Consider the following 23,241-nt stretch of genomic DNA (forward strand, 5'->3'; position numbering starts at 1 on the left):
AGCAGCAACGGCGCCGCTATGGCAACGCGTCCTTCCTGGAACGGTCTCCATGGCTACCAGCGCTTCCGGGAAGTGCGCCGCCTTTCCTTTCCCCATCCCGCCCGCCAGAGAAGCCTCTGTAGCAGCCTGACGAAAGCGGCCCTTTCGAAAGCGGCCGGCTTTAGGCGGGAACTACGTAGGGCGGAGGCCCGAGAGGAGGATAAGGAGGCTGCGGTGGTGGTCGCGGGTGAGGGAGGGGGACGGGAGCGGCTACGATCGCCGCTCGGCTCTTTCCGGCTTTGCTCGGCTCCGCTCGACCCTCCCCGGCTGCTTTCGGGCGGCTCAGCCCTCCGCCTTCCCATGTCGGACGTGCTGGCCGCCGCCGCCGCCGCCGTGGGCACCCGCTTCGAACCCTCCGCGGCCAACGGCTTGGGAGGAGGCGGCGACAGTTGCCCCGCTGCCGAGGCTGGAGACGACGAGAAGAAGCCGCGCCTCACGCCTCCGCTGCCGCCTTCCTCAGGTACTTCAGGGGCCTCTCTCGCGGCTGCGGGGTGGAGATAGCGGGGCGGGGGGCAAAAGAAAACGCCGTCTCTGTCAGGGCCTTCCCCCTCCCCGGGGACTGACGGAGCGCGGGAGGAGGGCCCGTGTGGCTCGCCACGTCCATCGCTCCCTGGAAGGTCCCCTGACAGCGGCGCTGCAGGCAGAAATCCAACAGGTGCCCCCTCCCTGTGGCACGCGTGTGCGCCACCTGTTGAACTTCTGCCGCTCGTGGAGCTTCTTGGCATTCAATAAGCAAAACGAGGGGAGCGGCGAGGTCGCGACGGGAGGCGTTTACTCTGGGGAAAACCGGGTTGGGGCGCGCGGCGAGGAGCCCGGGCTGAGGCGCTGGGGGTTGTGGCTGCTCTGCTGGCGCTGCAGGTGTTCGAGGCGAGGCGTCGCGGAAGCCTGAAAAGAGTCATCCTGAGGCCGGCTGGGGGTCCTGAAAAGACAGTTGCTGGCCACCTCCTGGTCAGTAGGAAGAACAATCCATTTCTGTTTCCAGACAGACCCTCCTAGACCTCCGTTTTGAGTATATATAGTCGTCCTTGGTTTGATTGATGCCTTCGAAAACTCGAGGTGCAAGTGAATCGCTCAAGGGAGTAAGAAGACCATGGGGTTTTCTTCTGAATAAATATTTGTAGGATTGGACTGTCATTGTAGTTCCGTGGTTTTTCCTAAGGAACTCAGTGCATCCTTTCCTCCCAGGGGCATCGGTTAGAAAGGACCCCTACCTTTTTTGGATTTTTGCCTTTGCACACCATTTTCCATGACAACATACTGTAGTGGTTAAGCTACAAGTAATAATTAAAGTTAAGTTTACATGCATCCTTTCACTATCCTATACATCTGTAGATGTGCTAGCTCCATCCATACCAGAATTTATGCCTTGAGTGTTGGCAGATTACGCATTTTTCTGCAATCGTCGTTGCTTGGACAAGTGGTTTACTGGTTGCATAAATTGTCATCTTTTCTTTATGTTGATCAGTTGAAACCAAGGTACAAGGAAGAGTCATGCGTTTTACAGAAGTCCAGGGTATTAGGTGTGTTGGGGCAAGGCAGAATTGCGGCATGAAAGACTTCCTGAAGATGGGCTGCCCATATTGATGTTTTTCACAATTGTATCCCAGTAGCTAGAAGTGGAACCAAAGAGCATAAACTCATTTCCATTGTAACAGAAAGATCAGCGTTAAGAATAACTGGATATCACAGAATCACTTTAATAAGGAGATCACCAAGAACTTAATCAGTACTGTGTAGAACAGTATTGAACAGATGTCAGAACAAAATCAAAATACTGCATTATATGTTTTGCAGTACCCATCAATGTTTTATTTATCAATCAAGAAATAGTGTGGTGGAGCATAATATACTGCAGTATTGCTTGTTTGATGAGCTTGTTTGATATTCTTGTTTGTCAGGAGCTAGCCTTTAATAGCTTTTGTTCCCTTGGGTTACTGCATTGTTTAATTTTTCCCTCAGCATGCCAGTTGTTTTCTAATTGGGCTAATGCACCTTGGTGTAACTGTTGCATCAGGTAGCAGACAGTAGTGGCATTGCCATGAACTTCTTTGCTTTCTTGTTTTATGCACCAGACACTTCACTTTTAAAATCTCAAGTGTAATAACACAGCATAGAGATGTTTAAGTGAAAGCAATGGAAATGTGTTGTTGACTAATCATTAAAATGGAGGATCCTAGAAATCAGTGGTAGATTTAAAAGTATACACCCTGTTCACAGACTTAAGACTCTGTGCAGCTTTGCCCCCACCCCAGTTGTTATTATTATTTATTAGTCACTTAGAAAAAGTGACCTACAAACAGTAGAAATAATGAAGTCAATTACAATTAGCACAGCCAATAAATACCTTAAAAAACTGAAAATCTATACAAATAAAAGGCAAATCTAAGCAGATCCTGCCCCAGAAAATGAGGCCACAAATACTTCAAAACCCCATTAGTATACATTGGTATCTGAGAGGATACCTTTGATCAGAATATCCCTATTTCAAATCTAGTTTCTGCCATCTGAATTCAACAGTAGACATAAGGAAGCCATAGACTTAATCTCTCATCTTCAGTTATCAGCAGGATAATTTCTGACAATTGTTTGTAAGGATCACAGCAAAATAATGTATGTGAAAGTGCTGTGTAAATGCCAAGTCCCCACTACCACTGACTAAGCAGTGCCTAATGTTAGTTAGCTCCCACATATCAATATCAATATGCAAAGGATGTTGAGTAATAATAATAAGTGAAATATAAAAATGGAATCATCTGTTGCTATAGTATAGGGTGTCAGTGCTGGCTTTGAGACAAGCTGGTGATTCTCCTAGATGGAGATTGGAGTTCTGGACTTTTTTCTTCTTCTGTGTTTGCAAAGCTAATGCATTTCTTTCCTTCTTAAAAACACACAACTCTCACTGTGCAGCTGTGACAACCTTAAAGTAAATAACTGCTTCTGTTCTGGTTCCCTATTATTGGTTACCTTCTATAATTGTGGGTGGAAGTCTCCCTCACCACACTTCTTTCCCCTTTATTTATTTATGGGTTAATTGTGGTGATCCTCAGAACTTCTAAGCCATTGATGGGTCTGGATTCTAAATAATTTGTTTGTTTGTTTTCAATCAAAATCCTGCACGAAAGAGAAGCCCCCAATCATATTATGCAAACAATATTGGAGCCCCCCCACACCTGTACTGTAATTTCTGCTCAACAGCCTCTCTCAAAACCCTGTCAGTTGCTGCCTACACAGTTTCAAGTCTTATCTTCACAGCCTTAAGAGCTAAAAATGTACATTTGTAAAAAATGAATACAAACAAAACCAGCTTGAAATTCTTAGCATGCTGAATACTGTACTTGATGTCAAAATCTATACTGGCGTAAGGAAATTGTAGAATAGCTTTACTGTATTTGTAATACAGTACCCTTAATTTTTTTGGAAAGATGTAAAGTTTCTGTTCATCTGAGCCGATAAGCACTAATGTAAGAGGGATCTTTTATGCTAAGCCCAGGTTAAGGAAGGAATTATTAAATTAGTTGTTGAGACTTTATCACAACAAGCAGTGCTTTTTTCTTTTAAAATGTTTAGGGGTTACTCTCATCATCCTACTCATATTGAAATAATGCCCCTCGATGAGGCCAAACTTTAGATTCACAAAATGTTTAGGGGTATGTATACCCCTGCGTCCCCCCACAAAAAAGCACTGACAACAAGCATTTACTTACTGCTTTGGATAGTTTTCTGAAAATCTGTAAAACTGAACAAAAGGGCTGGGCAACAAAATTACCTGTAAAATGATTTAGCAAATCACTTCCAGAACTTAACTGTTCAGAACTGGCTTTCTAAAATCGTTTTAAGAACCAGTACCCCATGATTCCTCCTGCTGACCCATAGACTCACCAAGCTGGGGCTGATGAGCTGAAGTCCAACTCTCTCTCTCTCTCTCTCTCTCTCTCTCTCTCTCTCTCTCTCTCTCTCTCACACACACACACACACACACACACACACCCTACCCTACACCCCACACACCCTACCCTACCCTACCTACACCCTACCCAGCATTTTCATCTAGAGATGAAAATGCTGGGCTATTTTACATGAGCATTTATGGATTATGAGATAATATATGTAATGCTCTGAAAGCACTATGGTAGTTCTCACTATTATTTCAGCAGTGTTCTCCATATTTTCCAAACTAACTGGTTGTCATTCTCCATACTTTATTTCTCCAAATTGTTCCCCCGAATCCGACATACTTTGAAAAGCGAGAAACACGAGAAACAGGGAAAAATGCAGAAAATGAGCAAGCATATTTAAATGTGATTGATCTGCAGAATTTCATTTACATATATGTATAATTTCTAACTTATTAAAAGAAAATTGTGCACTGCCATCACCATACTGTTGTGCTTTCTTACAATTCTGAAGATAATCAACTTAGATAAAAGCTCTTATGGCATTGCCTGTTCCCAGTTCATACATTAAATCTACAATCGGTAAACAATGCATACCAGAGCTTTATAAACAATTATAAATTTAATTTGTCACTCCTGGACTGGGCTTTAATGAATTTAAATAATAAAACTAATGATAGCCTGCTCCCTTTCTGCGTAATCTCTGCTGAAAAGCCAGTGATTACCATAAATGAATTAAAATGTCATCCTGTTCTTCTGTTTAGAAAAGGTTATCTGTGTGCTTCTTGACTATGTTTGAGTTAGCGCTGGTCCTAATTTGTTTATTAAAGTTACTCCTCATTGTCCTTCCACGGTTGTTGGTTTTCACCCAATATTAATGCTTTCCCTGATTTTTTCACTACTGTTTAAGAACTGAAAGGGACAGTTTGGCAGGCATCATGATAAGTACTGATGGCCATTGCCACTTTGCTTGTCCTGTGCTGTAATAGAGGGAATAGATGTTTATATAGCAAGTGATGCCTTAAATCTGGGGCCTGCCTGTCAGGCTGCCACATCTGTATTCTGTGGCTCAGACGCTATACAATCTGGATACTGTCATAACAACTCATTGTGTTCTGCATGTTATATGACTGTAAGGAAGCAGTCTTTTAAGTTGTGATTGTGATATAGCCTGAAGTAGGTGTAGAATGCAATTTTTGCTGACTGTCCCTTTGCTCTGAAGTCCCCAGCACTCCCTCCCACATTGTTTCAGAGAGTCCCTCAACTGCTGAAGCAGCTTTTTCAGGGAGAACAAGGGGCTGCAGGGGGAAATGAAAAATAGCCAAAACTTGCCTCCCTCCCTTTCACTCATAAGAGCCTAGCACTGGATAATAGCTAGAGTTTTACAACTGCCGAAAAACCAAATATTATTTCTGTCTACCCTCTTCTAGAGAATGAAGATTCAGATCAAAGACCGGAATCTACTTTCCAGGCAGCTGCCACATCTGAAAATGATGCCTTGCAGTGCAGGTAGGAAATATGTGTAATGAAGTCCTGCATTAGGTCTTGCTCAGGAGCAATGAAGGAGAGTTTCTGGTGATGGAGGAGTCTAGCAATCAGCTCAGCTTTCCTTCGCAATATAGAATATATATTTGAATATCTGCCAGTTGCTTCATTTAGTAGTTTTGTTGGATATTCTGTAACTCCTGTAAAATATCTGTAAATGACATATTGATTCTTTATTGATGGGTTTTTGAAGTGTTCAGACGCTGATCTATTAATAATTGTATTATATTATAATTGTAATGCCCTATAGTGCACCATGTTTAACAAGAGAAAGAGCGGGATTCAATGAGTTAAACTTTGCTTTTATTGTGAAAGCACAATGTTATTTTTAAAAGCAAACTTAGGTAATCCTGGCATTTGAATTCTGGAGCATAGAGGAGATAGAAATCCCTGCTGCCTCTATAATTACGTTTTCATCCAGGGATGCTGTGCAGCATCCCATTGATGCCAAATAGGCTTTTGCTTTAATCTCTAAGATAGCATGAATGCCAGGTAATTTTTCCCCCCATTACTACCATGTTTGCTCTCTAAACTAGCAGAGGTTTAAATATTAAATGTTCTCCTGATGGAAATATGTTCTTTACTTTTAGATAATAGATTCTAATTAGATTATTCTTTAAGATTATTATTATTATTATTGTTAGTTTCTCCTCCAAAATGGACCCTAAGAATGACTTAGAGAAAAACAAAAATAGGTGGGGGTGGGTAGGGAGAGAAATACAGAGAGAGGTTTTCCACTATATTTTTCTCGGAATAGACTCACTGAAACTAATGAATACAACTAAGCCAATTCATTTAAAAGGGTCTACTTTGAGTAAAACATAGTTGAGTACCATCCTATAAGATCGCCAGTAACAACTGTGACAACTTATTCCCTAAACAAGTTATAAATTAAAGCTGAGGCATGATGAAAATATTAATAAACACTGAAAGAGAGAAAAGGTTTGAAGGGTTAACTATTAAAGGCACAGTACTTATTTTCTGTCAGAAACACTGTTTCAGGTCTAAACAAGAATTTATAGTCCTCTACAACAGAATTGTTTCTATTAAAACCATCTACTCCTAGAATGGGTACCCACTCCTCTAAAAGCACTTCTAGTCCTTTTCCATGTCCTTTTCCTCCACATGAGGAAATTATACAGGTTTCTCCTGCCTGACAAATCCCTAAGCACACCTAGCTACTTCCATAGCCAGCCAGACTCTCTCTGCCAGTTAAACTGTCAAATATCAGTTGTTTTAGACAGGGCGTGACCAAGCTTAAATAACCCCAGACTTGGCCATGTTGCCCTGCTCCCATCTTTCCAGAAGTCAGAGTAGTTAGCTGGGACAGGAACTTACTGCTGTGGTTAGTCCTGAAGGTTTGTTGGTAAGCCCTGTGTTGTTATCTGTAAAATGTATTTGCTTAATGTATCTTTAAAAAAACATTATTTGCAAAAAAATCATTTATAGACATGGAGATGCTTGCATCAAGCTGTCACATTATTCTGATGTACTTTTTCTGTCTAGATGAATTAATCAGCCTGAGTGCAGGGTATGATTTGCTAAAGCCAATGTTTACAAAGTATTTCAGCTATGAAGTGGTGGTTGGATGGGCTCAGCTGGGCTGTATTTCTGCTACCTAAGGGAGTATAAAGCTGCAGAATTATTCACTGTAGCATTGGCTCAGCTGAGACAGCTTTATGTGGTTGTGTCAGGAATACACACACTAAAGAAATCTTGTTTCTTTAGCATCCCTTTCTTTAGCATCCTTTAATCAATTTCCCCATTTGATTGGAGATTCATTTATGATTGTTTCGCCTGCCTGAAAACATCCTGAATTTCTCTTAAAACATATTGAATTGATCTGCTGTTTTTCTTTGAGAGGCTGCAGAGTGGGTCACCTGTGAATGCAGAGGCTACAAAGGATTGTGGAAGTGCTGACGATGGTCTGAAAGAGCAAAATGTAGAAGGAAAGGAAGAGATCCTAACTGATCAACATCAGCACCCAAAAGAGGTAGGGGACTGGCTTCCTAGACTGTCTGCACAGTATTATTTCTGAATGCATTTGTCTATGTAGCACATGAGCAATACACTTTGTTAGGTTTATTTGTGATACTGTTCATAATACATGTGTACTTCCTGTTAAGTTTATGGGGCTGTTCTTTGTATTAAAAGAACACTTTATCACATTTGTGTACTGTTAAGACATGGATACATTTTTGGGCACTTTTATTTCTCTGGGGTCTGCAAAATTTTAAAATTAAAAAACCCTTTGATGAGGAAGAAGTGTGAAAAGACATATGTGCGGCTTTGCAACATATGAGGGAAAGGGTGAAGCTAGACCAGTGTTTCTCAAATGGCTGGGGACCATTATGGTGCCTAAGTCTACTTTCAATAGGGCTTTGGTGCCATGTCTCATCCAGTGCCTCCTTACTCACCTGCATTGTCCCCTGGCCATGCTGTAGCCTTTTTTGTTGGAAAAAAGGTTTGCACCAGCAAACCAACCCTCCCATATTCTGAGTAAAGTTTGCTGGGAGATGGGGGGCGGTTAAAGAGAGAGGGGGAAAAGAAGTCTCCCTCCTCTGAGGCTAAAAGACCAGAGGAGGTGCTGAAAAAAATGAGAGAGAGAGAGGTTAATATTCTTTATAATAGCAAAGTAGAAATACAAAGGAAAGGGTTAGGGTTGCACTACCATTTTGTGACTGGTGGTACCCAATATTTTTCAGCCCTCTCAGCTGGTTCCTAGGGGTAGAAAGTTGGAGAACTTGTGAGTTACACAATAGAACAAAGTTGCAAAGAGTGTCTAACGAATTTAGACACAGATCTGACTTGGGCATATATAAATTCTGTGAATTCCTTTGAATTAACCTCTGCTGCCTTTCGGGATATCTTCAGGAGAAGCAAATGCTAATGAGTTAACCCGACACAAATCTGAAGCGGAGTCCCTAAGGTGGTTGTATGGTATATTTTATGCTTCCTTCTGGCCACTCCTGCAACCAAGCTGGTGCCAAATGTATTGCTTTTCTTTCTTTTGGACCATATCAGCAAAGCCAAGAGTGGGGTTCTGTCATCTGGACAGCCCAGGGCCTCCATACACGCTGCCCAGGCTTGCACCCCAAAGAGGTCACTTCAGTGATGCAAATGCAGCCTTTGAATTTAGAGAGCAGAGATAAGAATCTTGAGTAAGATTGTTGACATCTGTGTCTTGAGAGATAATGGAAGAGTGTGCCAAAAAAAATATGTCTGCCAGAGTTCTTTCTATCTGTTGCTGAATAGCTGTAGTGTTTAATATAGTACTTAAAAAGTAATTTGCTTTGCTTTTGATTCTCCTTGAAAGCTAAGATTGGAATTGAAAATTGAACTTTGGAAAAAGGTCAAAGTATTTTGTCATTTTTTAGCACTTGGTTTCTTTATTCTCTGCTGTTTTCCTAATAGTAAGGCTATGAGACTACAGATGCAAATGTTGGTCTGTGCTTCATGCATTTTAAAATGAACTGAAATAGATGTCTCTTAATGGCAAAGTTATATTGGCCTAATTATTGCAATGAATGCACTTTGACATGATTTCATTTCAGGAGAATTTCTGTATGCCCAACCTGTCTTCCACTGAAGAGCTCCAAGGATGAGGTCAGGGCAATTTTGGCAGTGTTTACTAGTATTGTCAGATTTTAACCTGGGGAATATGTCTTTATACACTGTAACAGCCAGTGCACCTGCTTCCTAGTTTTGCTACTGGTCTCTTGCCCAACATATCACTTTTGTGCTACTATTTTTGTACTTTACATTTGCTCCAGGAGAAGAGGGTGGGTGGTACGATCACTAGTGTAGTTATGTAGAGGGAGTTTCCTGGTAATTTAGTTCCTACCCTTAAGAAATCTCCATGGTTTTCGGTATGTGACCTAGAAATTGTGCATCAACAGGTAAAATTTAGTAATTAAATACGAATAAATGTAGTAATTTCAAAAATATATGGTGTGATTCTAAGGAAGCTTGTGTCCTCTGCATAGGAGGCTGTAGTGCGGATGACAAAGTATCCTGACCCACAAGGACCAGGTGATATAGTCATGATACAGTCTGAATACACAGGAGCAGTAGATGTCCTTACAGCAGAGCTGGAAACTACAGATTTACTTGGTGAGCAGAAGAAAGGTAAGATTTAAGACTACATCACTGGCTCAGGGTATTATTTATTAGTAGCCAGAGTTCTGGACAAATCCCTAATATAATATTGATACTCTGGTATGATAAATCTTCAAACATGAAATTGATTTATAAGTTTAGAAAAATAGGAGACTGGGACATTAGACTATGTCTGCTCTTATTTTGTTATATATATGTGTGTGTGTGTGTGTGTGTGTGTGTGTATATATATATGCTACGAAAGCATATATATATATATATATATATATATATATATATTCAGTGGTGTTTGAGTTCAATTGAAAGGCAGTCCAACCTGTAAAATACATTGCTAGAATACTATGATACAATTGGAAATCTGCAGGGAAGCAATGGAATGGAGACACCAAAAGAGCTGAAATAATTGATTTCATTTATTTATTCCGCCCTGGAGCAAGGTTCTCAAAGCTATATTTCTCTGGGGGTGGCCCCCCCCCTGACTAGAAATTCATTTAAAATAGCCCTTTTGGCATAGCAAATCAACTATGTTAGGATAGTGTTGACAATTAAACACATTGTCACTAATTCCCCATGAGAAGCTTTTCTATGTGAAACTAAATGCATACTAAATCTGGGTGTATGGTTTGTTTAAATATGAGATAGATTGCTTTTGTCAGTGACATTAAAAGACTAGTGTCAATCATCCCAAGGTAAAGTTGGGTTGAGATGAAGAGGAAGAAAAATAGTTATCTGCAGTTTCGAAGAGCTCTACCAGCATAAAGGTGGAGGAGAACTATTATTTCTTTTTGAACTTTTTGAAAGTTGGCAACCATATGAGCAGAATTCACCATTGCATCAGTGGGGTTCAGTTTGCACAATGAGACTCTCCTTTCTTCTTCTTTCCTTTATGTACCCAGGGGATTTCTCAATTCTTCAGAGCATATATTGAGAATGCCTGGGGGACTGCAGGAAGGTGAAGTCCCATCGCACAAGCAAAATCTTTTCTGCTTGTTCGCAGTGTTGATTTAGAATGTACAATGAAATTAAAGACTGTGCCCTCTGTTGATTACAAGCTAGTAATACGTTCCTTGTTTCTTTCAGCTCGTCCTCCACCTCTAATTCCCCCCACTACTTGGACAAGCGCCAAGATAAGGGAGTTCAAAACAAAGATGACAAAGGAGAAGAATGCCCGAATGGTAGTGAAACGGGGTGAGGTGTTAACAGTCCGGGTACCAACTCACCCTGATGGGAAGCGTGTCTGCTGGGAGTTTGCCACAGAAGATTATGACATTGGCTTTGGAGTCTATTTTGATTGGACTTCTGTTACTAGCACTGCAATTACTGTGCAAGTTAGTGAATCAAGTGATGAAGATGATGATGATGAAGAGTTTGAAGGTCAGTGCAGAACTGGGCAAGAGTCATGATTATTGCCTTAATATCAGCATGCTGTGATCCAGCTCCGAGGTTACAGGGAACCAGGCAGAGGGCCTTCTTGGTGGTTATGCCCACCCTGTGGAATGCCCTCCCATCAGATGTCAAGGAAATAAACTTCTATCTGACTTTTAGAAGTCAGGGAGGTTTTTAATGTTTGAGGTTTTTTGTGTTTTAATATTTTGTTGGGAGCCGTCCAGAGTGGCTGGGACAACCCATCAGATGGGTGGCATATAAATAATAATAAAAATTACATTATGTAATATACGACACACAAGAGAAAAGGGACATGGAGGGAAGAGGAATTATGACTGTCATGTCTCACAAAATAAAAACATAAAACACATACTGAACATCAACACAAATTATAATCAACATCAAGATTAAAAAAGAAAATCTGTAAAACTTCATTGTCATCAGCAGACACTTAACTTAGAATGTCATGGTCCACTGCAAAGCATAATGTTTTCTTCTTGTGATCTTAGTCAGTCTGATTACACTTTTTAGTCTTTTTTTTTTGCATTGTTCACTGATGCTTTGTGTGTTCCTTTATTCTCAGGACCTATTCCAGTTGGTGATGTGGAAAGAGGCTCTAGAAGCTATTTGCGAAACCGTTATGGGGAGATCATGCCTGTCTACCGAAGGGATAGCCACCGGGAAGTGCAAGTAGGCAGCCACGATTATCCGGGCGAGGGCATCTACTTGCTCAAATTTGACAATTCTTACTCACTCCTACGCAACAAGATTCTCTTCTTCCATGTCTATTATACCAGCTAGAGCAGTTAATGAGATTTGGAGTGGGTGGGCCATAAGACACCAAAGCAAGCTGCCTGTCATGACTAGTATCTCCTAACAGGCACACACTTGATGGCTGAATCTCTATGCTTATGTATGGATGACTTCCTTCAACCCTTCCTCACTGTTAAAGTGATGCACGTGATTATTGGCAGCTCGTTTGTTTTATGCAGACACCAATCTGAGAGCTTAGTTATAGAAAGCAAATCACTGGACCAGGTTCAGGTGTCTGCTTTTACTTTCTATTGCACTTCCATGAACTGAAGTTGAAATATGCCTTTTCTTTTGGGGTAAATATATTATCAGCTTCTGCTCCTCTATCTGCAAATAATCACTGGGATCAGCTGCCAAAGCAGCCTGTAGAAACTGCATTGTTACTATGCTGCAGTTCACTGCCATTTGCTTGGTCTCTGGGAAGCTTCTGAAATGGCACGTATGTATGCCATCCAGGCCATTGCCAGCCTGTCTTCTCTCTTCTAGTTCCGTGCAAATGTAGCTAGTTTATTGTAAGGCAAAATTGGTGTGTATTTGCTGGTATAGATACCTGGATTTCACAGCTTGTCTGAAAGAATTTTAAGTTACATGTATTTTCTCTCAGAAAGGGCACAAAATGGAAGAAGGAAGAAGGAAGCATAAACCAAATAATTCTAGTCAAGCAATTCACCAAACAAAGATTCTTCCTCCTCCAGACCTTTTGGGGCTAATGTTATTTTCATTGTTTGACTTTTTGCCTGAATTCAGTGTAGCTTAAGATAGGGGTGTCAAAACCCAAAATGGGCTGGTGTGTCAATTTATTCCAGCAAGAGGATTCATTTTAAAAAAAGTCACTTTCACTGGAAGCAAAACATGATAATGTAGTTTGCATATGATAATATAGTTATGCTTGTTCATATTTGCTGTGCCGTGCCTGTGCACTCCACCAATAAGTACTCCAAGCTACAAGAAGGCCATTGTGCACAGTCATACGAGTACACAGCATCCCTTTCCATCCCAGTGATGGAAAACTGAGCCATGCAGTAGCATTTATTGGCAAGTGAGGTCCTTTATTCTGGGCATCAACGTCTTAGCCCTCATGATATTGTGTAGAGTGTTCTATAATGCACATAAGGGATTTTCCTCAGCCTTATTTTTGACACCTCTAGTTTAATATCTCAGGTGTTAGTTGGTAAGAGAGCCTCTTTCCTTGCATTCAGGCTTTGGAGGCCATTGCCAGTCTTTAATACAGCATAAGTGGCACAGATAACTGTTACATTTCAGAGGAGTGGCAGTCGCATCACCTATCGTTCACAGCTCAGGTTTTATAGGGTATATATGTGTAGGTCACATAGTCCTTTCTGCAGCAAAGGACTAATACATGTATTTATCAGGATTTCAGAAGCAACTCTGGAGTATGCCTTTTAAAACAGCGGCTGCTGATGTTTATCTCTTGTGTTTGCTTGGCTCTTTGCATGATTGCAGCAAAGTTATAGTATGAAGGATACACACACATTTTGGTGACCTTTTGAGGAAATGCCCTTGATCATATATACAGCTATCTTTTGCTGATAGTTTAGTGCTAGAAGGTGCAATGCCAAAGAATCTATCTTCCAAACAGACATGATGGTTCTCTAACTATGCCATATTAAGTACTTTGCCAAGGAAGGGAAAGTTGCAAAGCAAATAAGGTAGCAGGAGACTATTGGTTCCATTGAACTTTTTTTTAAAAAAAGTTAAAGACTTGGAGTGAAAACCTAAGTCTTTTAATTGTTGGTAGTGAGGCCTGGCAAACAAGGGCTCCTGCTAACTTTAAAAGTGGAAGTCAGGTGTAGCTTCTCCTAGGCATTTTGTTTTTATTTGCAGTGAGAATGGAGAAATTAGTGGCTGATTCCAGGCCAATAAGTGAGAAGCACAGAGTTTGCAAAGCACAGGACTTGCAAGAAGCAAACTTTGAGCTTATCTTTCTGCAAATCAATTGGAGGGGAAGTGAATGAGAGGCAATCCAGTAGCAACGCAAATTGATTATTTGGCTTAAAGGACAGTATGTGTATTTATTTTTCTATAAATATCCTGAACAGCAGCTGCTGTATTTTTGAAAAGCCAGAAACAGGAGCTCCCTTGTGTCTCACGGTTGCACAGCCCATGGTTAGCTTTAAAGACTCTCTTCCCTCTGAATATTTTTAAACACTGTTGTTCATTATTGTTCAAAGCATTTTCCCTGTGAAAGTTAATTTCTTGACTTCCCACATTTTACAGAACACACAGAGTCTGCTAAATATGTCCAATACAAGGGCTCTTATTTTGGTATAGACAGGTAAAATGATAGGTATTTGCCTTACCTAGGGTTCTGCTTGAAGAGCAGACAATAAAGACAGATTGTGTGAATCAAGTACAGTATGCAAGTTTGAGTTAAGTTTGTTTGTTACAGAGTTTTCTGCTTTTTGTCACACAAGTAATATGAAAATCTCTGTTCAGCACAATAAATTTGTCTTTGTTCTTTAGCCCATGCCTGCTAGAGGTGTGTTTGCTCATGTTAATTGCTACTTAAGTTGTACTGCATGTTCTACCTATAAATATAGGAGGCAATGTCTCCTTCCTGGCTGGAAATAGTTCACTCTGGGAAAGAGAACAGAAGTTGAAATTAAGATTTAATAACCTAAACTGCAGTAGATTCAAATTGAGCAAAGGCCTTACATGTTCTCCTCTCTACAGTCTGTTTAATAACACATTGGTTTCAGTGCTGCTCTTGTTGATTAAATCAGTTTAAAATTGGTCTTTCGCCAACACACATACAAATGTAATGTACTTTTTGAAACCATGTTTGAAGATAAATACACACACACACACACACACACACACCACATGCCTTTCCAAATACTGACGGGACTTAGAACTGTTCAGCTATAGAGATGCAGCCAGGGCACAATGTGTTTATGGTTGTCCTATTTTCACATCATGAAATCTGGATCTCTTTCTTGGATCACAGACCTAAAATCCCTGGAGAACTATCATCTTGGCATCTAAAGAGTTATGTGGGAGATAGCCAGGGAAAATGCACATACTTGTCTGGGATTGATACATGTAATTTTTAAAGCACTTTTTGAGATAGAATCGAAAACCAATTTCAGGCATTAGGACAGATCAGCTATGATTTCAGATCAGGGGGGCCAAAGGGATTGAAATTTTCTAAAATAATTGTGAGGACCTCATCAATATAGTGTAACAATGCACTTGAAGTACTTTGATCCCTGCTCCATTTGTTCTGTGTGATGTTTTTGAAGCAACTGAATACTTCAGCAATTTGTTGTTGTTTCAAATTGAGAGAATATTTTATAATCATCATCAATCTTCCCTTATGTGCTTTATTTTTACTTCAGCACTTTCATAGGCAAGAGTAGAATTGGCATGACTGAATTAAATTTAAAAATTTGTAGCTCTGCTCCATTGTATGATCTCTGTGGTGGGGGACTTGCTAGCTTCTGAAAGGCTTGTTTTGCTTTTGTGTTTTTCAGTTCTTTACAGCCCAGTTTCTGCTTATTTTGCTTCTGCCTCTTACCAAAAAAATAAAATAAAAAAATTATCTGAGATCTTCAAGTGAGAGGAAAGCTTATTAGAATATAAAAACAAAACAACAACCCTTCATGTTCTTCCCAAGAGTCTGTCTGGTCAGTATCCTGTTTTCAACAGTGACCTTATCCAGATGTTTCTTGAAAGCCCCAAGCAGAGAATGAAAGCAACAGCCCTCTCATGCTGTTTGCCTCTGCGCAGACTGCGCCATTTAGCTAGTTGATAGCTCTGTCCTTCCATTTGTCTAATACCCTTTTAATGCCTTTTAGAGTAGCAAATTACATAAATCAGGTATATTGGTATACCATTTCTTTTTTGTTTTTTTCACCAAGCACGTAGTTTCCTTTCTCCTGCAAGAAGCATGTTAAACAGGTGATCATCTGGGGCTAATCAATTTTACATCCCTTTGTGCTGCTTTGGGAAAGTAGCCTTATCTCCTTAACCAGGATGCAGTTGCCAGGAAATGATAAAGAAAAAGTTGTGTGATGTAAAGCTAAGGCACCCAATCATATGTGTAGATGAACTCGGTGGGGCTTATTTCTGAGTAGACATGTATAGGATTGCATTGTAAAGTCTCCCATTCCAAGGACTTGTGCCTCATAAAGCATATTTCTGTTACCTTTCCAGAAGGCCTTAAAACATTTTACAGATAAAACTGAGGTAAGCATAGCTAACAATGTAGTTGTGGTTAATTTACAGAAGAGAGATGATTTCATCCCCAAGGATATTTCTATATACTTTATTTGGACCAGGAAACAGCATCAATCTATAGTTATTCATCCCCTATCAGCACCAAGACCAAACTCCATGCAGTGGCTGTGCATCTTGCATTTTATGTTGATGTCTTTGAGTGATTAGTGGAATGACTTTTCATGGTGGTCATTTTTTGTTGATTTGCTTGCCACTGTGGACAAGGATTACCTTCTACCAGGCAAGTCTTTGTGTTTGTTTAAACATATTCTTAGATGCGCAGGCTAAAAATACTGAGCCATCATAAGTGGAAAGCATGATAAAGTGTGGGAACTCCTGATCTTGATCAAAGGCAGTTTGTGTAGTTTAAACAAACACACCTGTACAATAACTCTGTTGCTATTTTCTTGTGTCATCAGATATAGTGGATCAATGAAGTTTATTGGGTTTAAATGTATGACCCTGTTCAAAGAAACCTGTGAACTGAATAATACACACACTTGGTTCAATCCTAAGGCAATACACCTACAAATAAGAGTTTACAGATGCTGACTGGTTCTTGTGAGATATATTTCTGAATAAACATGGCAAGAATTGGATTACATGAAAGTGTAAAACTGCTACTTTAGAACAGTGGCATACAACGTAATGGCTAAATTCCAAAGGGTTTGCATTAGCCCAATAGCGAATTCTTGAACTCCAAACCCCAGTACCACATCAAACCATTTCCTATGAAGATGCCTTATTTGAAGTTATTTATTATTATTTATTAAATTTCTATATCACCCTTCATTGGAAGATCATATGGTGGTTTACAATACAAAACCACAAAAATGCATAACATAATACCAAACACAAGCAATACCCCCTGCCTGTTTTAAATGCTATAGATTGTTTAATTAGCCAAAGGCCTAGGAGAAGAGGAATGTTTTTGCCTGGTGCCTAAAGAGATGTAACAAGTGAACCAGATGTGCCTCCCTGGGGAGTATCCCACAAGTGGGGGCTACTGCAGAAAAGGCCCATTCTTGTGTTGTTGCCTTTGGACCTCTCACACAAGAAGGGCCTCAGATGACGAAAGAAGGCTTCAGGTTGGTTCATATGGGGAAGAGGTGATTCTTGAAGGCTTTATAGGTCAAAACAAGCACTTTTGAATTGGGTCCAGAAACTAATTGGCATCGAGTGTGGTTGGGCCAGGATGGGCATATGCGCAAACTGTCTTCCCTTGGTGGGCAACCTGGCTGCTGAATTCGGCACCACCTGAAGTTTCCAAACTGTCTTCAGAGGCAGCTCCGTGTATAATTGTTGCAGTAATCTAACCTAGAGGATCCCAAAGCATAGACAACAGAATTTAGGCTATCCCTGTCCAGATAGGAGTGCAGTACAGTCCCATCAGAATGATGCTGATTTCCTGAGGTACTGAGCAAGGGGTTTTCCCATTCCTGTTGTATGCTATCCTTTGAGCTGACAAGAGACTGATGGCTTCTCCCAAATATGTAGGACCCCACTACCACCCAAGTGGCTTGGCAGAACAGAATGGGTGACTGCTGTTCAAGAAGCACATGTCCCATGCCCTCTGGGATGTGTTGGGGCCTAGGCAATAATGAAAAAGAGAGACGTGGCTGAAATAATTAAAATCACAAAACAAGTGGGTTGATGATATATTTGACCAGCTTATGTTCAAATTGTTGGAAGTAAGCTTTTGAATTGCACAAACCTCTCCTTCCGTAGTAGATGTTGAAATAAAAAAATAAAACAAATGATCCTATATTTTGATGTCAGCTGAGCTGTGCTTTGAAATAAAGTACATTTTAAAACACGTAGTTGAAATACTTGGGCCAGATTTAAATAAGCAGTTCAGCCAACAGGAGCCAGTGCAACAAGACCTGCTAGTGCAACAGAGCTTTTCTCCTCTCCTCCCCCTGCATATGTTCCCCAACATAATAGCACGCAGGGGAAGAAGCAGGGAGGTTGTTTCATCTGGCAAGCAGAAATGCTTGCACTGATGGAATGATCATAATAGCGCAGTGCTGAATTCCTTCCATGGCTGTTTTTGCTTTGAACCCTTAAGCCTAGGCCTGAGTCAAACTTCTAAGAAGCTCCCATTTTAAACAAACTTGGTATAAGCAGCTAAGCTGTTGCCTCACTTGCTCTCTGTTTCACCATTAATCATCAATGGGCTGACTCTTGGGCAAGTTGTAGGATACCTAGAGAGGCTGAACTTTATTGAACATAGCAAACCGTACCCCAAGGTGTTAACAGTAGCCTATACTCAAACATTGTGGCTAAGACAAAAGGAACAGACTATCTGGAGTGATCAACCTCTAGCTGCAACATGCCCTCTAGTCAGAACGTGGCGCCACCTTGGTACACAATTTCTGTAGCTTGTAGGATTTCTGTCAGTGATTTATGATCCATGTGATATTATTTTTGTTTCTTAATTAATTTTGTGCACAAATATGCTGCTCACATCCTCCCAAGCATTCACCCCCCCAAAAAAAAATTGAGAGGATATTTTATTAAGCTATGTCACTGACTCGTATGTTCCGGTACTGGCGAGATAAAGTTTTTCTAGTGTGTTTGCTGTTCCTTGGTTAATGTATGTTTCATTGCATGAAGTAAACCTGTGACTTGTGTGTTTGCATTTTTCAAAAAATATTTCAATAAACATTTTCATCATACGGCCTCAGCCTTCCGTCTTTCTTTTGCTGCTGCGAAGAAAGAAGAAAATGAACTGCAGAGGTAACGGGGGTGTTGGTCTGAGTTCTTTTCTAAGCGAAAAGTGGCACAGGTTCAATTCCTGCTATCTCCAGTTAAGGTAAATGTAAAGGTAAAGGACCCCTGGATGGTTAAGTCCAGTCAAAGGAGAAGAATCTCAGCTAAAGGAAATTCCTGCCTGGAACCTTGGGGAGCCACTGCCTGTCAGAGAACAACAGATGTGTCAAGTTGGTATATGGCCGCTTCATATGCTCATAAAGGTTCTGTCTTACTCCTGCAAGACAGTTAAGCACTTATTGTTACAGAGGCCCTTTGCACATTTTTTAAAAAATGGCCGGAGCTCTTCTTCACACAGTTAATTTCTGCCTAACCTCACCTACTCAAGGTCCCCTTAATTGCTCCCAAGTGTTCTCTCCAGCACTGAGGCGTCCAGTTGGCTCCATAGTATTCTGGGGAGCTTTGGGCTATGAAGGAAGTGGGATGAAGGCTACAGTGCAAGTGTCATGCTGAAGGTGCCCAAGTAATGATTAGTGCACATGCCATAAGTGTGGGCCCCGGACCAGTGGCTGGATGCAGCGGTGAGATGGAGACGGGGAAAACAAGCTGACCTTGAATCCTGGCAAGACAGAGGCTATGTGCGTGAATGGTTCCTGTGCCTGAGAAATTGATTAATTGCTTGCCCTGGGTGGGGTTGCACTCTTGCTGAAGGAGTAGGTATGCAGTGCTCTGAGATCCAGCTTTGTCATTGGAGGACCAGGTAGCCTCAGTGGCTAGAAGTGGCTTTTACCTGCTGCAACAAATGCACTCCTTGTGCGCTTGACCAGGAAACTGCAGTTAGTGCAGAATGCCGCAGCACAGTTCCTGACAGGAGTGAGACCCTATCAACACACAACACCCCTGTTCAGAAGTCTGTACTGGTTGCCAATTTGTTACTGGGCCAAGTTCATGGTATTACTATTGTTATATAAAGCTTGGGACCTGTTGCCTTACCTCATATATGCCCACTTGACATTTTGATATGTGGAACTGGCACTGTTACAGGTGCCAACTAATATTTGTTTTGCACTTGTAAGAAATCAGTATTTTAGTGTGGTGCACCTCCACTTGGAACTATGTACACCAGGCAGGTGCCTTCACTGTATTCTTTTCAACACCTGCTTAAAAAAATATTTAGGCATGACTATCGAGACACATGGATGTTGACATGTCTTAATATATTTTTAGTCTACTGCTAATTTTAATCTTTAGTATTCTTAATTGTTTTTATGTGGTTTTTATTGATTATTTTAATTCTTGTAAGGTGTCTAAGAGGTTTTATTACAATCGAGCAGTATATAAATTTTGTCAAATAAATTCCAAAAACGCTGACTGTGTAAGGCTTGGCCATGATGGCATTCAGCTCTTCTTATCTGTACTGTTTTGAGAGTGTGCACAGCCTTACACCACCAGTTCTTTCAAAGAGATTAAAAGGGAAACCTCTGAAAGATAAATGGAGCTGTGAAAATTCTTTATCAACTATACTGTACTAGTTCAAAATTCAGCATCTTCTTATTATTTTTAATATAGAGGCGCAATTCATAGAATGGAGTATGTCAGCAATGCCTAATGGCCTTTCAGAAGCCAGATAGAGTGACTGAGCAGAATTTCTAGAGTGTGAGTGGTAATGGGGAAGGAAGTGAAAGGCTTCAGTGCCCTGCCTAAGTTTCTGATCCTGCTTCTGCTACTCACAAGTAAAAGCCATGATGCAAGATGAGAAAATGCAAACAATTGTGGTTAATTTTCATAATTCTCCGGTTAGGGAAGGTTTCTTAAGATATACACCCCCTGATAATAAGGAAGCAACTGATATGATAAAACAAATGAGCTACTATACTAGGCTTCTGTCTCTGCAGTGCTTCTCCAAGGTTACTGCTTTATTGCTGCCTGGAAGGGCATTCATAGTGCAACAAACAAACAAAAACATCAGTACTGAAAACCCCCAGGATACTTGTGGTAGGAACAATTACAGGATTTCAGTAGAAAGCTACAGGACATGCACCACGTAGAAAAAAAAGTTTCACCCTGACACTCCTGCTGGCACCACAAACCATATTTAAAGCAGATGGTATATAACTTCCCCCATACCTTCTTGAGCAAAAATAATGAATGCGTAATTAAAAGTATGCCTGGAGTGGGGGGCAGAGATCCCTTGCCTTAAAAATAAATATACAATAGATACTTACTTGCTGCTAAGAGGGCTCTTGGATTCTAACAATATGCTCCCCTTGCAAATAATTGTGTTAGCCTATATAGGCTCAGATTTGAAACACATGTTGTGTGAGCTAAATAAACAGTAAATACTTAAATCTTGCCTGCATTTGGATCTTTTGGCTCATTTAGAATATGAAGTCAAATTTCATTCAGTGGTGGGCATTTTATATAGCAATGGAAGCTACCCTCATTGCACACAGCCTCGTCGTGGAGGTTTTCTTGTTTTTTTTGTTTTGCACAGGCAGCTGAACAAACTTACATCACGAGGCAGCCTGGAGCTAGACCAAGCTGATTATCCGAAAACATGGATAAATGTTCTCTTCTGATTGTGTGCTCTGCTTTAAGCAGTTTTTTCCTCCAAGGGACAAATAGCCCTGAAGCACGAAACTGCAATAATGAGCACATTACTGGGGACAAACACATAAGTGTGAAATTTTGCAGTGCTGACATGACCAGGGTTCATAGAATATTGTTGAGTTGCAAGGGATCCCGAGGTTCATTCTAGTCCAACCCCCTGCACCAGTTGTTCAGGTGCATTGGCTAGAAAACCAAAGGCCATTTCTCCTCACTTCCTTTGGCATTTGGCTGCATATTATCCATGTTTCTATTTGGATAGCACAAGCTACAGGCAAAAAAGGAGAATAATTTTTTGCACAGGCTTTTAGAGGCAGGGATGGTGCTAGCATTAGGCAGAAGGTGGCAGAAGCTCTCAAGCAATCCCTCTAGCACACCCTCTCATTCGCCTCATTTGGAAATCAAAACTCTGTGTGCCACAGACTTGCCATCTAAACTAAACCTGCTAAACTAGTCTGCTTCCCGGTTAAAAAAACAATACTGATAGAAGAAATGTGTATAATTGTGATAATTTGGAGAATTCACAGAAAGGCTGAAGGAAGTCTAAATGTACAAATATTAGAATTGGATGTAAATTTTAGATTGAACGTTTTTTTTCCTTTATTGTTATCTTGAAAAAATTGATAAATAAAAATTTTTAAAAAATAACTAGTCTGCTTCCCTGAAGTGCACTGGAAAACATGATCCTGTCACCATCACTGAAGTAAGATTCAGCTGCCAGTCCAGTCAACTTCTGTACATGAGAGAGGGACTGCTATCTTGCTCTTTGCCTCAGGCAGCACTATGTCTTGGGCTGTCGGCTTACACAGATTTCTGCTTCTGACCACCAAAGCCTGTGAAAGGCTGAGGGAATCTCCAGGAAAGAAAGAAAGGACCCACATGAAGAGTGGTTGACAATACCTGAATATATAAAGCAGGCATAGGCAAACTCGGCCCTCCAGATGTTTTGGGACTATAACTCCCATCATCCCTGACCACTGGTCCTGTTAGCTAGGGATGATGGGAGTTGTAGTCCCAAAACATCTGGAGGGCAGAGTTAGCCTATGCCTCATATAAAGCTTTGAATGTTGTAAAACAATATTTCAACATGTCACGTTAAGCTACAAAATGTTCCCTAATAGTAGTACACTGTGTCACCCACCAAACATGCCATATCTCCAAAGTGACCTTTGGTCTTTTCACCTTGCTTTCAACTAGAGCTAATAGATGGCACATCTTTGAGAACATCTGCAGGAGAAATATGGTGGATATTTCCCCGTCGTTCTCTTCCACCCCACACTCTTTTCATTGCACAACAGAAATTGATATTGGCTCAAAGTGAGTAGCTTTTAAGGAGCTGTCTACAAAGGCACATTAGTCCATCTAGCTCACTATTGTCACCGTGCTAAACAGCAGCTCTCCAGGGTTTCAGGCAAGGAACATTTCCAGCGCTACCTTGAGATGCTGGAGACTTGACCTGGAACATTTTACTACAGTAGTTCCAGCACACAGTAAAGCAAAATGCTTAGGAAACCGAAGAGTGGTTGGTTTGTTTTTAGAAACAAGAGCTTATAGAATGAAAATGCTGAGAAACCTCCGGCTGGGTGTGGTTTCCTTGTTTGCAGCTTATTTGAAGCAGGGGGTTACACCCTTGTTCACATTTTGAGAAGGCTACCCTAATACAAAACAGGAGTTTTGAATTCAAGTCCAGTTCCCTGCATCTTCAACTTCAGGTATTAGGCCTGAGAAAGCTAAGCTTTGCCTAAAATGTTGCAAATGTTGTGCAATCATGCATATTTAAATTAAATGAGTTTTATTAAGCAGGTTGACATAGATTCACATTTTATGCTTTTAATACTATTTAAAAAAAATGTTTGTTGGTTTAACAGTCTTGAGTGTTGTTATAAAT

General features: G+C 40.7%; 1 protein-coding gene across 2 annotated transcripts; it reads left to right on the forward strand.

The window, feature by feature from the left end:
* Positions 1–18: 18 nt before the first annotated feature.
* On the forward strand, positions 19–18,713 carry TMED8 (transmembrane p24 trafficking protein family member 8; the record flags this gene model as incomplete). Of its 2 annotated transcripts, none has more annotated exons than XM_081173955.1 (6): positions 19–499; positions 5,363–5,441; positions 7,341–7,470; positions 9,464–9,605; positions 10,677–10,970; positions 11,566–18,713. In XM_081173955.1, the coding sequence occupies 6 exons, from the start codon at positions 19–21 to the stop codon at positions 11,781–11,783; spliced, it is 1,344 nt and encodes a 447-aa protein (XP_081030081.1). In that variant the 3' UTR covers positions 11,784–18,713. The 2 variants fall into 2 exon arrangements, with proteins under 2 accessions (XP_081030081.1, XP_081030082.1); XM_081173956.1 differs by having other exon boundaries at positions 9,464–9,590.
* Positions 18,714–23,241: the final 4,528 nt, after the last annotated feature.

The sequence above is a fragment of the Podarcis bocagei genome (genome assembly GCF_964188305.1).
Source record: "Podarcis bocagei genome assembly, chromosome: 1".
In the NCBI taxonomy this organism is placed as follows: domain Eukaryota; kingdom Metazoa; phylum Chordata; class Lepidosauria; order Squamata; family Lacertidae; genus Podarcis; species Podarcis bocagei.